Source organism: Anomaloglossus baeobatrachus, chromosome 11 (genome assembly GCF_048569485.1).
Source record: "Anomaloglossus baeobatrachus isolate aAnoBae1 chromosome 11, aAnoBae1.hap1, whole genome shotgun sequence".
Classification (NCBI taxonomy): Eukaryota; Metazoa; Chordata; class Amphibia; order Anura; family Aromobatidae; genus Anomaloglossus; species Anomaloglossus baeobatrachus.
In genome coordinates, this window is record NC_134363.1 from 148,484,892 (window position 1) to 148,500,332 (window position 15,441).

General features: G+C 46.5%; 1 protein-coding gene across 3 annotated transcripts in view; it reads right to left on the reverse strand.

The window, feature by feature from the left end:
• Window positions 1-15,441, reverse strand: part of MIB2 (MIB E3 ubiquitin protein ligase 2) — a 128,527-nt gene that overhangs the window by 30,760 nt on the left and 82,326 nt on the right. For all 3 annotated transcript variants that reach the window (XM_075328736.1, XM_075328734.1, XM_075328735.1), the window contains exons 3-6: window positions 14,578-14,749; window positions 5,577-5,683; window positions 1,110-1,304; window positions 878-1,020 (exon numbers count right to left, since the gene is read on the reverse strand). In XM_075328736.1, coding sequence (XP_075184851.1) covers window positions 878-1,020; window positions 1,110-1,304; window positions 5,577-5,683; window positions 14,578-14,749 — 617 coding nt within the window. The remainder of the gene's footprint in view (window positions 1-877; window positions 1,021-1,109; window positions 1,305-5,576; window positions 5,684-14,577; window positions 14,750-15,441) is intronic.

Here is a 15,441-nt window from a genome sequence, read left to right on the forward strand (position 1 = left end):
ATAATACAAATTATCTGTCATCACACACAGCTGTCACAATGACAACAGGATAGCGGAAAAAAGGGGGTTTCCTAAGCTCATCCTCAAGCTAAGGGACCCTATGCTAGTCCTAACTTCAGGGATACTCCTGATGGTGGAGAGGCCTGAGTCTCCTCCCTGGCCCTGCTCCTGACCAGTCCTGAACTTATTCCCTCTCACCCCCCCCCCCAGGGAGGGACATGACAAGAGTGTGTTGAAAACCACAGAAATAGACAAACGGGGGTAACCAAAACTCTGTCACACAACACGTACACACAGAGGTATATGACAATAAGAGATGAGGAGGAAAACAAGAGCAGGAAGGAACCAACAAGAAAACAGCGGTAAACTCCACAAGCGCACCAAGCAAAAAGCAACGCTTTCAACAGAAAGTCTTGGACACCAAAGCTCACAGACCAACACAGAATAAACTATAGCTAGCATGGGTAGAAGGTTTCAACTAGCATAAATAGCAAGGGTCCAGATGTGATAGGTCTTCCCACAACATGTGATTAAAGGAGCAAGCATACTAGCAGAGATTAACTCTTTCTAGCCTGCCTATCAATCAGCACACAGCAGGTCGACGCCCGAGTCTGCCTGTTTTGATCCCAGACACCAGAGATACCATAGAGCGGAGTGTCAGAATCTACAATGTGAACAGAGCCCGACGCCGCCATGACAGTCGGTGAAGTTCATGTGACAACAGTTCTTTATTCTATGGATTCTACAAAAATGAGTCTGGAAGAGCCCATGTGATCTACTCAGCCAATCATCACACCACGCACTAAAAATTGTCAAGAGACTAATGCCATCTCCCTCCCTCCCAGTTTAATCAGACAGGTAGCATATTGCCAATTACCTCGGCCATTTTTGGGTTCCATCCGCCATGTCCCTCTTGCATTTCTCGCAAGATTTCTACATCCAGGAGACATTTGACTTTGTCGCCATGTTGGAAGGGGTGCCGCTCGGAGCTCTCCTTCCGCTGAATTTCTGCAGGTTTACCTATAATTGGTGATAATAACATAGAAGCTTTAGATATTGATAGTTGCAGTGTGAATATGGCCATAATGATTAGTGCAGTAATACCATACCGAGCTTGGGCAAGTGGTCTTTGTAGTAATGTCCTCCTGGAGCATCGGCGATGCACTTCAGGTCTACTTTGCCCTTGTGCCCGACTCTGTAAACGTTCGTGGTTCCATCGGCCCAGGTAACACTTGCCACGCTGCGTCCTGTTTCCACGTCCCAGCCGCGAATATCTACAACACGTCCGACCTTAGATTCTCCACCTAAGCAAAAGTATAAGGACATTATTACACCCTGTGCTATATAGCGCCCTGGAATGATCAGCTCAATGGAATGTCTATTTAAAAGGGGTTTCAAAAGTTTTGTAAAACTTTCTACAACTCTGTTAAGTGTCCACTGCTCATTATTTGTTTCCTGCTATGTCCTTGTTGACCACACGTCATGTAGTCATGGCGGCTAATTGGGACCATGTAATGCTCGCGGCCGGTGTACGGGCAAGCAAGCGGGATTAGTAGATGCACTGGACCACAGGGGGAGCCCGGGCTTACCCTTTAGTGGAAAGGGCTTAACTAAGCGCCCACCGCGAGGCAGACGCCAGGTACCATTCCAAGGGCAGTGACCCGGACCTGTGGCAGCTGACCACCAGGGCAGGTAACGGACTCCAGTATAGATGGGTACAGGCGTGGTGACTGAGGCAGACTGAACATACGGGTACTGACAGGAATGGTGGGCATGGCAAAGATAGATAGGTATAAGAAGGCTGGTACTGGAGACGGACACAGGAATAACGGGACAGGAGCTCAGGCCCTGACAACTGGCTGCACATCCCTGTTAAAATGCCAGGTTTCTGTAGTGTAAAAAAAGAACATAGCAAAAAGAATCATTTCAGAATTTTTTCCACCTTTAATATTGCCCATAACTTATACAATTCAACTGAAACTAACGGAAATCTTTTCGGGAGAAAAAAGAATTCTTTTGTTGATTTGAAAGTATGCATAGGGTCATTGACAAGCTGCAGGTAAAATGTATCTTCACCTTCAGCTTTTGATCAGAGGCCTGAAGGTTTTGTTGGAAAATGGACAGATATTTGAAACTGATCAAAATTCCCTCGACTTTGATTAAAACCCCAGGTCCAGCCCGAAAGAAAAATGCTGCCTCCACCATGCGTCACTGTGGGTATGGTGTTTTTTTTGATGATATACATTGTTGGTTTTGTGCAATACATACCTATTAGAATTATGGCCAATAAGTTCAACTTTGGTCTCATCAGACCATAACACATTTTCCCACATGCTTTTGGCAGATTTGATAATGGTTCAAAAGATAGTCGGGCTCAAATGTTTTCAATGTCTGGCCACCCTACCCTACAGCCCAGACATATGAAAAATTTGGGAGATTGCTGTCACATGCAATACACAACTAGGACTTGCCAGAAATTCTTTCTGCTCCTTCACTGTTGATTTAGACCTCTTGGCAGCCTCCTAGACCAGTTTCCTTCTTTTTTTTCATACATTTTTGAGGGATGTTCAGCTTTAGGTGATGTCACTGTTGTAACAAATTTAAGCCACTTCTTGATTACAGTCTTGACAGTCTCCATGGTATATCTAATGCCTTGGATATTTTTTTTTTGTATCCTTCTCTAGAGTGATAACTTTAAACAATGAGATCTCTTTGCTGTGTTGTAAGCTGTTTACAGACCATGTTTTTTTTCAACAATGAGATCCCTTTGCTCTGCTGTAATAATTAATAATTTTATTCATTTATATAGCGCTATTAATTCCACAGCGCTTTACATACATTGGTAATACTGTCCCCATTGGGGCTCACAATCTAGAGTCCCTATCTGTATGTCTTTGTAAGCTGTTTACAGACCATGGCTTCTTTAAACAATGAGATCCCTTTGCTGTGTTGTAAGCTGTTTACAGACCATGGCTTCTTTAAACAATGAGATCCCTTTGCTGTGTTGTAAGCTGTTTATGGACCGTGGCTTCTTTCAACAATGAGATCCCTTTGCTGTGTTGTAAGCTATTTAAGGGCCATGGCTTCTGATGTAAAATGCAACTAAGAAAATGTCCGGAAAATTCTCATAGAAAAGCTACACTTTACACAGGGTTAATAAGAATGACTGTAAATGATGGCAGCTATGTGTGGATTACTAAGTAACCTGAGTGTAAATGTGTTTCGCTAATTTGGAATATAACCACATCCCAAATTATAAAAGGGTGTTCACACTTATGCAACTGCATTATTTTTGTTTTGTTAGTTTTGTTTCCCAATGGATTTGTGCAGGTTATAGGTGACTTAAGAAGTGAAAAATGTTAAATAATTGTTCTTGGTATATATTTTTTTTTTACCTGAGAAAAACCTGGCATTTTAACAGGGGTGTGTAGACTTTTAAGATCCACTCATAACCAAAATACCACTGATCATGGAGGTCCAAATGTTCGGCCGATGACTAATCAGGGTCTCGCTGCTCCATCCAGCATATCATTGCTCAGTTCAGGTGTTGGGTCGTATACTACAGTTCTGAACTATCCATCTTGATGAGGCTATGTTGGTCCACACCGCTTTCGATCAGCAAGGGGCGGCATGATGTTTTAATATGCCATAATTTGCTATATTCTGATAACGGCTAAACACAACAGACATCTTGTCCTACATTGTCAAGCGGTGTTCTACATTGCACTCGCTGAGTGTCATAGCGGTGTCTGACTCTGTTCACACTGCAGAGTCTGACATACTGCCTCGGATTCTTTAGTTGCACAGCCTGTCATGGGCGTCGGCTGGTTCTGGCTTCACTTGTCTCCAGTATAGCAGTTCTGCCAGCTTGTGGGCAGCTGATGAGAGCTCAGGCTGCTGATCACTATCTCCAGCCTTTATAAAGGTTCTACATTCTGGGCTGAGTGCCGGATATAGCTTCTGCTTCCTCGGTTCCTGTGGTTTTCCTGTTCTATGGTGATCTACCAGTTGCGGTTCAGTGTGGTGTGTGAGTTCTCCAGTTGTATATTTATTTCCTCCCCATTTCGCGTTACTCGCCAGTTGATGTGACACCTTGGACTAGCCAGGTAGTCACAGGTAAGCCCCTGCACAAACACCCGTCCCCTAAAAAGGTGTCACCAGCCAACCTTAAAACTCTAGTCACCTCCCACCGGGTTTGATGGACACACCAGTGGGACGTGCCCAGGCGGTTGGACACGCCCACCGAGGAGTTCACAGGCCCTGAAGCAGGAAAAACAAGTTAGTTAGTTAGACAGTCTTGGAGTGGTGTGGAATGAAGTTCAAGTGCAGAGGGGACCTGTGCCCAGGTCTGCCGCAGTCTAACAACAGGTGTCTGGGTCGGAGCCCAGTTACCTCTGGCTAGGAGGCATACGGTGGCCTCAGCCTGCAGGAGTCGGAAAGACGGCTCGGTGGAACCGTAAGGGCCCGGGGCAGGAAAGTGGTCCGCCGATACCGAACCGGGCAACCGACTGGAAACTGGAGCACAAAGGGGGGTACTCAGACCCTGAAACGAGGTCCAGAAACCAGTGGACCAAGTTAATTAACTGATTGAGGTCTGGACTTTAGGTCCTTTTCCACCCAAGTCCCGACTGAAGACAACAGCCCTCCGAGGGGGATAGAAAGCCACCGCTCAGGCATAGAGATCCCACAGGCCAGCGTCTGCGGGCAAACGAGCTCTCCCGACATACACAACGCTGGGGAGCGGGCTCCCGTTGCTGAAGCACATGAGTCCAGAGCTACAGTACAAGGTGCAGGAGAAAGGCGGAGACCACCAAGCCGAGTGGGGGACCAGACGCAGCCGGATGCGGGCACCGACCACCATCATCTTGGTTTACCAGAGACTCTTGTGCATCAATCATAGTGAGTACAACTGTGCCCTCGGGCTGCGCACCGCCCTGCACAGACATATCATCCCAAACGAGTCCCAGGGCCATCATCCCTACCCACGGAGGGGTTAACACCTTTGCTGCGCAACATCTTCCCAGGGTGCCTAGTAAACAGCAGCGGTGGTGTCCACATTCACCACAACCCGTGGGTGGAGTCACGAACTTAACCAAAACCACGACTCCGGCCGTAAACCTAACCCCTTCAAAGCGCCGGCCCCTTTCAGAGCGAAGTGACCCCGGTGCTCGAGCCACCCACCGACGAGCCCGGATCCGAGCGGCTTGGCTGCAGCCGAGAGCGGGGCGGTACATTCACATACTGTCCCTCCTTTGTGTTTGAGTGCAGTGTGCACGAGTTTTCATTTACCCTTGTCTGTGATTATTTGTAGAGTTTTGGTTACTGGGTTTCCAGCCCGCGCCATGGGTGGGGGGGAAGTGGTATCAAGGCTTGGATAGGAGATAGGGTCACGTTGTAGGCTCGAACCTGGCTACCATGAAGCCTACCTTCGAAATAAGGGACAGCGCAGGGGCCCAAGTCTTAGGGTTAGCCTAAGAGCCCCTGTTCCATCCGTACAACCCCGTGACATACGTTGGACGTCACCAAACTGTTCCTTAAATCCCTTATCGGTATCTTAACCCGGTCACTATCCTTACCATCCTGGTTTCCCCATTCCCAATCAGGTCCACGCACAACTTTGGCTCCTTGGAAGGTCCCTTTGAGGACTATACGTGGTAATCCTTGGCGAGGAGTAAGAATGACTCTAGAAGAAAGAAAAAAAAAAAGACAAAATCACTCCAATATATGACACTAAGCATAACCAGGATAAAGTGAACATACTTATTTCTAGCAAAAGGTATTTTTTTTTTAATGTTTAAATGTATATTATATTATCTAATATATAAAGCTGTATGTATGTATGTATGTATGTATGTATGTCCGGGATTGGCATCTGCACCGTCGCAGCTACAGCCACAAAATTTTGCACACTCATACGTCTGGACCCAGAGAGCGTCATAAGCTATGTTGTGAGGCGAAATTTTAACACCGCGCATTCCAATTTACTAATCAATTTTGCCCCTATCTACATAATGGGGAAAAGTGAAACGAAAAGTGTATCCGCACCGTCGCATTTACAATCACGAAAAACATTCATAGTATAAGAAGCTTATATGTGAGGTAATAAGATGTCGGTAGGGAGACGGATAGAGACAGACAAAGAGAGACCTGGAAAGAGACAGACCTGGAAAGAGACAGACCTGGAAAGAGACAGACCTGGAAAGAGACAGACCTGGAAAGAGACAGACCTGGAAAGAGACAGACCTGGAAAGAGACAGACCTGGAAAGAGACAGACCTGGAAAGAGACAGACCTGGAAAGAGACAGACCTGGAAAGAGACAGACCTGAAAAGAGACAGACCTGGAAAGAGACAGACCTGGAAAGAGACAGACCTGGAAAGAGACAGACCTGGAAAGAGACAGACCTGGAAAGAGACAGACCTGGAAAGAGACAGAGAGACAGACTGGGAAAGAGACAGACCTGGAAAGAGACAGATGGGGAAAGAGACAGACAGGGAAGGAGGAGACAGCCAGAGAGACAGACAAAGATAGATGGGGAAATTCACAGACCTTGATAGAGACAGACAAGGAAAGAGACAGACAGAGACAGGCAGACAGGGAAAGAGACTGACAGGAAAAGACACAGACAAAGAGACGGGGAGACATTCGGGGAAAGAGACAGACTTGGAAAAAGACAAAATGCGGAAAGTAACAGATAGAGACAGACAAAGACCGACAGACGGGTAAAGAGACAGACGGGGAAAGAGACAGACGGAGCACATTACTTGGCCAATTTAGTTAAACCTGTGTGGAAAATCTGTGGTGTTGAAATATATATTGTGAAATGCTTCTATTAGCTTAGTTTTTGCCTTTTAATAATTACATTTCTATCTATTTGTTTTGTGGTTTTTGTGTGCAGAATACATTTTTGTTAATATATTCTATTTTGTTATCAGCAGTTATTAGCCCGGGCGAAGCCGGGTAGTACAGCTAGTATTATATATATATATATATATATATATATATATATATATATATATATATATATACAGTTAGGTCCAGAAATATTTGGACAGTGACACAATTTTCGCGAGTTGGGCTCTGCATGCCACCACATTGGATTTGAAATGAAACCTCTACAACAGAATTGCAATTACTTTTGGTCCCTTGAAAAAGAGGAGGCTATGCATTACAGAGCTACGATTCCTAAACCCTTTCTCCGATTTGGATGTGAAAACTCTCATATTGCAGCTGGGAGTGTGCACTTTCAGCCCATATTATATATATAATTGTATTTCTGAACATGTTTTTGTAAACAGCTAAATTAACAAAACTTGTGTCACTGTCCAAATATTTCTGGACCTAACTGTATATATATATAATTTGAGCGTTCAGCATCCACGATCACCCTCCTGCATCCCTAAAACCTTCCTGGCTCCTTCCTTTGCTCTGCGGGGGTGTTGACTATGCTCCAGTACATAAGATGCTCCCGGTCATTGCAGCAGCCGCTCTATGGCGGTTTTTAGTGAGGATTATGTTTCAGCAAGGCATGCTAATTTCTCGGGCGATTGCCTCAGATGACTTTGATGCTCATTGCAGGAGTTGCCAGTTAGTGGAGAACATGATGTTTTGTTTTTTTTAACAACAATAATTAATCTATTGCCAAAAGCGGTGTTCTTAACGAGGAAAGAAATATAAACGTCTTCAGACAACACATCAGATAATTAAGATTTTATTTTACGGGTTTTTTGTTTACAAAGCCCTAGTGTAAATGTAACTGAGAAAACAGTGATTGGTGCCGCAGTGATGCTGCTGTATATTCTCATATAAATTTCCGCCGTTTGCCAATTAGCAGGAGCTTGACTCCCTCTATTGGTGGAGTGCAAAATTGCAATTTTACAACATGAGACCCATTCCCTGTAGTTACCTCCTCTTCTTGCTTCTTAGCTTGTCTCCTTCCTTTCCTTAAAAATTGTAAGGTCAGAGAGAGGAAGAAGAAAAGGTAGTAACGTGCAGGGCAGGATTCATGTTGAGTAATATTTTTACGTCATTTTGTACATTAAATCTTAAAGAACAAGGGTATTTTCTTTTTTTCTGCTTTAATATTTTTCCTTCCAGTCTTCCAAGACCTATAACATTTACAACTTTCGATCACCAATTATTTCACCATATAATTTGAGATGGGTGAACACTACCATGATCAGGTGCTCAGTGCTCGAAAAGAACAGTCGGACGCTCGGAAAAACGCATCTAGAGTACCGAGTATAATTGAAGTCAATGGGGGACTCAAGCACTGTTCTGGAAGATCCTCCAGAAAAATACCCAAGTTTACCATTGACTTTTATTATACTCGGTACATGAGTCGCACCAGTCTGAGCGTCCGACTGCTTATTACAAGTAACAAGCACCCGAGCATGGTAGTGCTCGCTCATCACTAGTTACAAGTACTGAGCACCCGAGCATGGTAGTGCCCGCTCATCACTAGTTACGAGTACTGAGCACCTGAGCATGGTAGTGCTCACTCATCACTAGTTACGAGTACTGAGCACCCGAGCATGGTAGTGCCCGCTCATCACTAGTTACGAGTATTGACCACCCGAGCATGGTAGTGCTCGCTCATCACTAGTTACAAGTACTGAGCACCCGAGCATGGTAGTGCCCGCTCATCACTAGTTACCAGTACTCAGCACCCGAGCATGGTAGTGCTCACTCATCACTAGTTACGAGTACCGAGCTCCTGAGCATGGTAGTGCTCACTCATCACTAGTTACGAGTACTGAGCACCTGAGCATGGTAGTGCTCGCTCATCACTAGTTACAAGTACTGAGCACCCGAGCATGGTAGTGCCCGCTCATCACTAGTTACGAGTATTGACCACCCGAGCATGGTAGTGCTCGCTCAACACTAGTTACAAGTACTGAGCACCCGAGCATGGTAGTGCCCGCTCATCACTAGTTACGAGTACTGAGCACCCGAGCATGGTAGTGCCCGCTCATCACTAGTTACGAGTATTGACCACCCGAGCATGGTAGTGCTCGCTCATCACTAGTTACAAGTACTGAGCACCCGAGCATGGTAGTGCTCACTCATTACTAGTTACAAGTACTGAGCACCCGAGCATGGTAGTGCTCACTCATCATTAGTTACGAGTTCTGAGCACCCGAGCATGGTAGTGCCCGCTCCTCACTAGTTACCAGTACTCAGCACCCGAGCATGGTAGTGCTCACTCATCACTAGTTACGAGTACCGAGCTCCTGAGCATGGTAGTGCTCACTCATTACTAGTTACAAGTACTGAGCACCCGAGCATGGTAGTGCCCGCTCATCACGAGTTACCAGTACTGAGCACCCGAGCATGGTAGTGCTCACTCATTACTAGTTACAAGTACTGAGCACCCGAGCATGGTAGTGCCCGCTCATCACGAGTTACCAGTACTGAGCACCCGAGCATGGTAGTGCTCACTCATTACTAGTTACAAGTACTGAGCACCCGAGCATGGTAGTGCCCGCTCATCACGAGTTACCAGTACTGAGCACCCGAGCATGGTAGTGCTCACTCATTACTAGTTACAAGTACTGAGCACCCGAGCATGGTAGTGCTCACTCATCACTAGTTACAAGTACTGAGCACCCGAGCATGGTAGTGCTCACTCATCACTAGTTACCAGTACTGAGCACCCGAGCATGGTAGTGCTCACTCATTACTAGTTACAAGTACTGAGCACCCGAGCATAGTAGTGCCCGCTCATCACTAGTTACCAGTACTGAGCACCCGAGCATGGTAGTGCTCACTCATTACTAGTTACAAGTACTGAGCACCCGAGCATGGCAGTGCCCGCTCATCACTAGTTACGAGTTCTGAGCACCTTAGCATGGTAGTGCCCGCTCATCACTAGTTACCAGTACTGAGCACCTGAGCATGGTAGTGCCCGCTCATCACTAGTTACGAGTACCGAGCACCTGAGCATGGTAGTGCCCGCTCATCACTAGTTACCAGTACTGAGCACCCGAGCATGGTAGTGCTCACTCATTACTAGTTACAAGTACTGAGCACCCGAGCATGGTAGTGCTCACTCATCATTAGTTACGAGTTCTGAGCACCCGAGCATGGTAGTGCCCGCTCCTCACTAGTTACCAGTACTCAGCACCCGAGCATGGTAGTGCTCACTCATCACTAGTTACGAGTACCGAGCTCCTGAGCATGGTAGTGCTCACTCATTACTAGTTACAAGTACTGAGCACCCGAGCATGGTAGTGCCCGCTCATCACGAGTTACCAGTACTGAGCACCTGAGCATGGTAGTGCTCACTCATTACTAGTTACAAGTACTGAGCACCCGAGCATGGTAGTGCCCGCTCATCACGAGTTACCAGTACTGAGCACCCGAGCATGGTAGTGCTCACTCATTACTAGTTACAAGTACTGAGCACCCGAGCATGGTAGTGCTCACTCATTACTAGTTACAAGTACTGAGCACCCGAGCATGGTAGTGCCCGCTCATCACTAGTTACGAGTTCTGAGCATGGTAGTGCCCGCTCATCACTAGTTACGAGTTCTGAGCACCTGAGCATGGTAGTGCCCACTCATCACTAGTTACCAGTACTGAGCACCCGAGCATGGTAGTGCCCGCTCATCACTAGTTACGAGTTATGAGCACCTGAGCATGGTAGTGCCCGCTCATCACTAGTTACCAGTACTGAGCACCCGAGCATGGTAGTGCCCGATCATCACTAGTTACCAGTACTGAGCAACCGAGCATGGTAGTGCCCGCTCATCACTAGTTACGAGTACTGAGCACCCGAGCATGGTAGTGCCCGCTCATCACTAGTTACGAGTACTGAGCACCTGAGCATGGTAGTGCCCGCTCATCACTAGTTACCAGTACTGAGCACCCGAGCATGGTAGTGCCCGCTCATCACTAGTTACCAGTACTGAGCACCCGAGCATGGTAGTGCTCGCTCATCACTAGTTACGAGTACTGAGCATGATAGTGCCCACTCATCACTACATATAATGTGTTGAAATTTTGGTAAAAAAAATAATAAATCTGGATTTTGTTTTTAATGTGTAAATTGGAATTTTATTTCTCGGAGTAATACCATTACTGCGATGACAAGTTTATATGGATGGTCCAAAAGTAGGTGGCCAGTATGTGTAATAGGGTTATGAAGGGGGAGATTTATCAAACATGGTGTAAAGTGAAACTGACTCAGTTGCTCTTAGCAACCAATCAGATTCTACTTTTCATTCGTCACAGGCTCTTTGGAAAATGAAAGGTGGAATCTGATTGGTTGCTAAGGGCAACTGATCAGTTTCACAGATATTATTTCCTGTCCACCTTACTTTTGGACCACCCTGTATATTAAAAAATAAATACAAGATAAAATGTAATAGTTATTTTCATCAATGGGAGCTATGTGAGAGCTTGACTTTCTGCAGGGCCTAACAGGAGCACTAACTTTGCAGGCCATAGGGTCACTAATGGGAAGCCATGACAAACAATTGGTATTCCAAAATCGCAGCTCGGTTGAGGCAATGGGGTGGGTGAGGTTATCGCCCCCTCAATCTAAGCCCTTAGATGGTGTGATTGTGATTGACCAGAGCATCTAAGCGGTTAAGCTGCTTCAAAGCTCAAATGTAGGAGTTATAGCTACCAAGACGATGGTTGACGAGATCCTACAGGTTGTAGCAGATTGTAAAGAGGGAGGAAAGCACCTACAGCAGAGTGTGCAGGAAAATGATGGCAGCACCAGGTGTACTGGCGAGAGGAGAGAACTCAGTAGCGGTTTCCTGGTCTGAAGAAGGGGAAATCCCAATAGGAATGAAGCTGTGCTAGTGCATCAGAGCTTGTGCTGAGCTCACATCCAGCCTGTACGTCCAGGAGGGCAATCCCCACAAACTGGAAACCATTAGCAGGATGCATCTTCTGTATTCAAAAGTTATATTAAAAAATAATCTCCCTTTTGGTCAAGAAGCCGGTTACACCATTAAAAGCGTTAACAGCTTCCTATGCCGTCTGGTAAATGGAAATTGACTTGTCTAGCAGTATCATTGTGCTATAAATCCCCACCAGGGGGAGATGATCCCTTAAATTAATACACTCTTGCCGCCATGCATGTTGGTTTTTCATTAACTCCTCTTTCGGCAGCATCTCTGATGAGCGGCCAAGATCCCTCCTCCCCACTGTGACTCCTGACATCAGTAATCTTCCATGCAGGTGGATGCTGAGCTAATGATGCCGCTGCTCCTCTACCCCAGACAATGGGGGAATCAGCACTACGAGGCACGGCTGCGGGGATTCTCTCTGCTCAGTGCGTCCTATGGATTTTTATCATCAGTAAAGACTGTTAAACCCTTCGTATTAGTAGATGCAAAGAAATTCCGAGCTATGTTGGGAAATATGTGTCTGCATTAACCTCAGCTGCACCGGCTGCAGAGAAATAATACATGAGGATTAGATGATGTCAAGGCTGGAAAATGATGGAATCCTTGAAGTTACTCAGCTAGTGTAGGGAGTGCTCCCTGGGAGAACATAGCCAAATTAGCTCCTCTCCAGAAGGAAAAAAAACTATTTATTAGCGGGCACTACCATGCTCGGGTGCTCAGTACTCGTAACTAGTGATGAGCGGGCACTACCATGCTCGGGTGCTCAGTACTCGTAATTAGTCATGAGCGGGCACTACCATGCTCGGGTGCTCAGTGCTCGTAACTAGTGATGAGCGGGCACTACCATGCTCGGGTGCTCAGTACTCGTAACTAGTCATGAGCGGGCACTACCATGCTCGGGTGCTCAGTACTCGTAATTAGTCATGAGCGGGCACTACCATGCTCGGGTGCTCAGTGCTCGTAACTAGTCATGAGCGGGCACTACCATGCTCGGGTGCTCAGTGCTCGTAACTAGTGATGAGCGGGCACTACCATGCTCGGGTGCTCAGTGCTCGTAACTAGTGATGAGCGGGCACTACCATGCTCGGGTGCTCAGTGCTCGTAACTAGTGATGAGCGGGCACTACCATGCTCGGGTGCTCAGTACTCGTAACTAGTCATGAGCGGGCACTACCATGCTCGGGTGCTCAGTGCTCGTAACTAGTCATGAGTGGGCACTACCATGCTCGGGTGCTCAGTACTCGTAACTAGTCATGAGCGGGCACTACCATGCTCGGGTGCTCAGTACTCGTAACTAGTCATGAGCGGGCACTACCATGCTCGGGTGCTCAGTACTCGTAACTAGTGATGAGCGGGCACTACCATGCTCAGGTGCTCAGTGCTCGTTATTAGTGATGAGTGGGCACTACCATGCTCAGGTGCTCTATACGCGTAACTAGAGATTAGTGAGCACTACTATGCTCAAGTGCTCTGTATTCCCAACTAGTGATGAGCGACCACTACCATGCTTGGGTGCTCAGTACTCGTAGCTAGTGATGAGTGGGCACTACAATGCTCAGTACACACAGTGTCATCATAGTGGAAGCCTGAGACTGCTCCGTTGAGAGACTCTGGTGACATCTCAGTTTCTGATTTCTCATCTTAATATGGGTACATTTGTAAATTAAGTGTAGAAAATGCATTGCAGCCCCCATAAGTACACCACTATTTGAGGGGCTGTACGCAATTAGTAATACATGGCTGATTTCTTATAGAAACAGCGCCACTCTTGTCCGCAGGCTGTGTCTGGTATTGCAGATCAGCTCCATTGCAGTGAATGCAGCTGTGGACAGATGTGGCACTGTTTTTTCATGAAAGCAGTCAGGTTTTTCTAAGTCCTGGCTTGTCTCCAGGATATACATCCCTTTATTGACTGGTAGACCGCCAATTCATAGGAACCCCGCAGCTGTTATTTTAGAGGGCTGGGGTGCTTCTGAATACTCCCTGTGATGTACAGCTACCACGAGGGTTGTGCAAAGAAAATGCTTGTGTTCCTTTCATCGTACAACCTATTCCTCCGCTATGTTGGTCATGGGACATACTACATCATCTCTAAGTCATGTTGGCAGTATTAACACCCTGAATGCAGCGATGTGTCACTTACAGTGTGCAGAATTTGTGACACAATCAGTTTTCTCTGCTGTAGATCAAGCAGAGCTCAAAATGCTGAGCTGTGTATAATCCCTCCCACACCACTGATTGGCAGCTCTATGTATACATTGTACATTGCCAGAAAGCTGCTAATCAATCTTTCCCCTTCAGCACCGCTCCCTTGGTCCATATGTATGTATATTTATATATTTTTGTACCCAACAGCACTTTAATACAATAAAATATCTTATATTCACATAATTTTGCTTGTATGGGCTTCTTATTAAGCGAATTTAAAGACTCTGTTCCTCTTGGTTCTCATAATCCGTGGTGTGGATGTGTTTGGACTAAGAGGCTGAAGACACCTAGTGATAATCTCTTGATGATAAAATACTGATTTTATTGAAACAGCAAAACACAGTCCAGTAAGTGACACATCGTTGGAATCAAGGTCTCAGCCCCCACACTATGCTGCTTTCAAATTACATAGCAAAAACCTGCTGACAGATTCCCTTTAAAAGCTGGCGCCAAGACCAGACTCAGTCTTTGTTTACAGACGTCATAGTTCCCTCACTCCATACTTACGGCCGTGAATGGGCAGTCTCGTATCTCTCGAAGGCGTGGGACAGGTCATGCTTGTTGTTCATGTAGCACTGAGTGCACAGGTCATAGTCGAAGCAGACTTTACACTTCCAGCGCATTCCACGAATCCCATGCTTCTTGCAACAGTCACAAATGATATTCGGATGACGGACACCTGCAGAACAGGACAACCTTTTGTGACCAGGTCATGGCAAAACAACATTCATAACAAAGACATAATGAACTGTACATAGAAGAGAGTAAATCCCCAACCCCTGGATGGACAAATCCCAGGAATCATGAGGCAAGAACTTTTCCAATGATGCCTAACTTTTCAGGACGTCTTCTGGTTCTCCCCAGAGTTCTTCCCCCGTTTAGTCTTCATAATCTGATGCCGAGCTCTGGCTGCTCCCGACCTACCATATCTCAGTCTTAGAGATAGCAGCCGGTGTCACGCCCGGCGAGCCAAATGGGCAAGAAGTGGTTCCATTGGTCCAAGATACTCTTCAGTGACCCGGAGGAGCGGACCTGAACGGCCACCGAGACTTCACTGAAGCCACAGGTGGTGAAAATAGGTTGGTGTTGGTAGGTAGCCGACAGGGGCAGCCCCAGGGGATCTCAGACCTGAACGGCCACCAAGACTTCACTAAAGCCACAAGTGGAGGAGATAGGTTGGCACTGGTAGGTAGCCGAGATGGGCAGTCTCAGGGGATCTCGGACCTGAATGGCTACCGAGACTTCACTAAATTTACAAGTGGTGGAGATAGGTTGGCGATGGTAGGTAACAGACAGGGGCAGCCCCAGGGGATCTCGGACCTGAACGGCTACTGAGACTTCACTAAAGCCACAAGGTGGTGGAGATAGGCT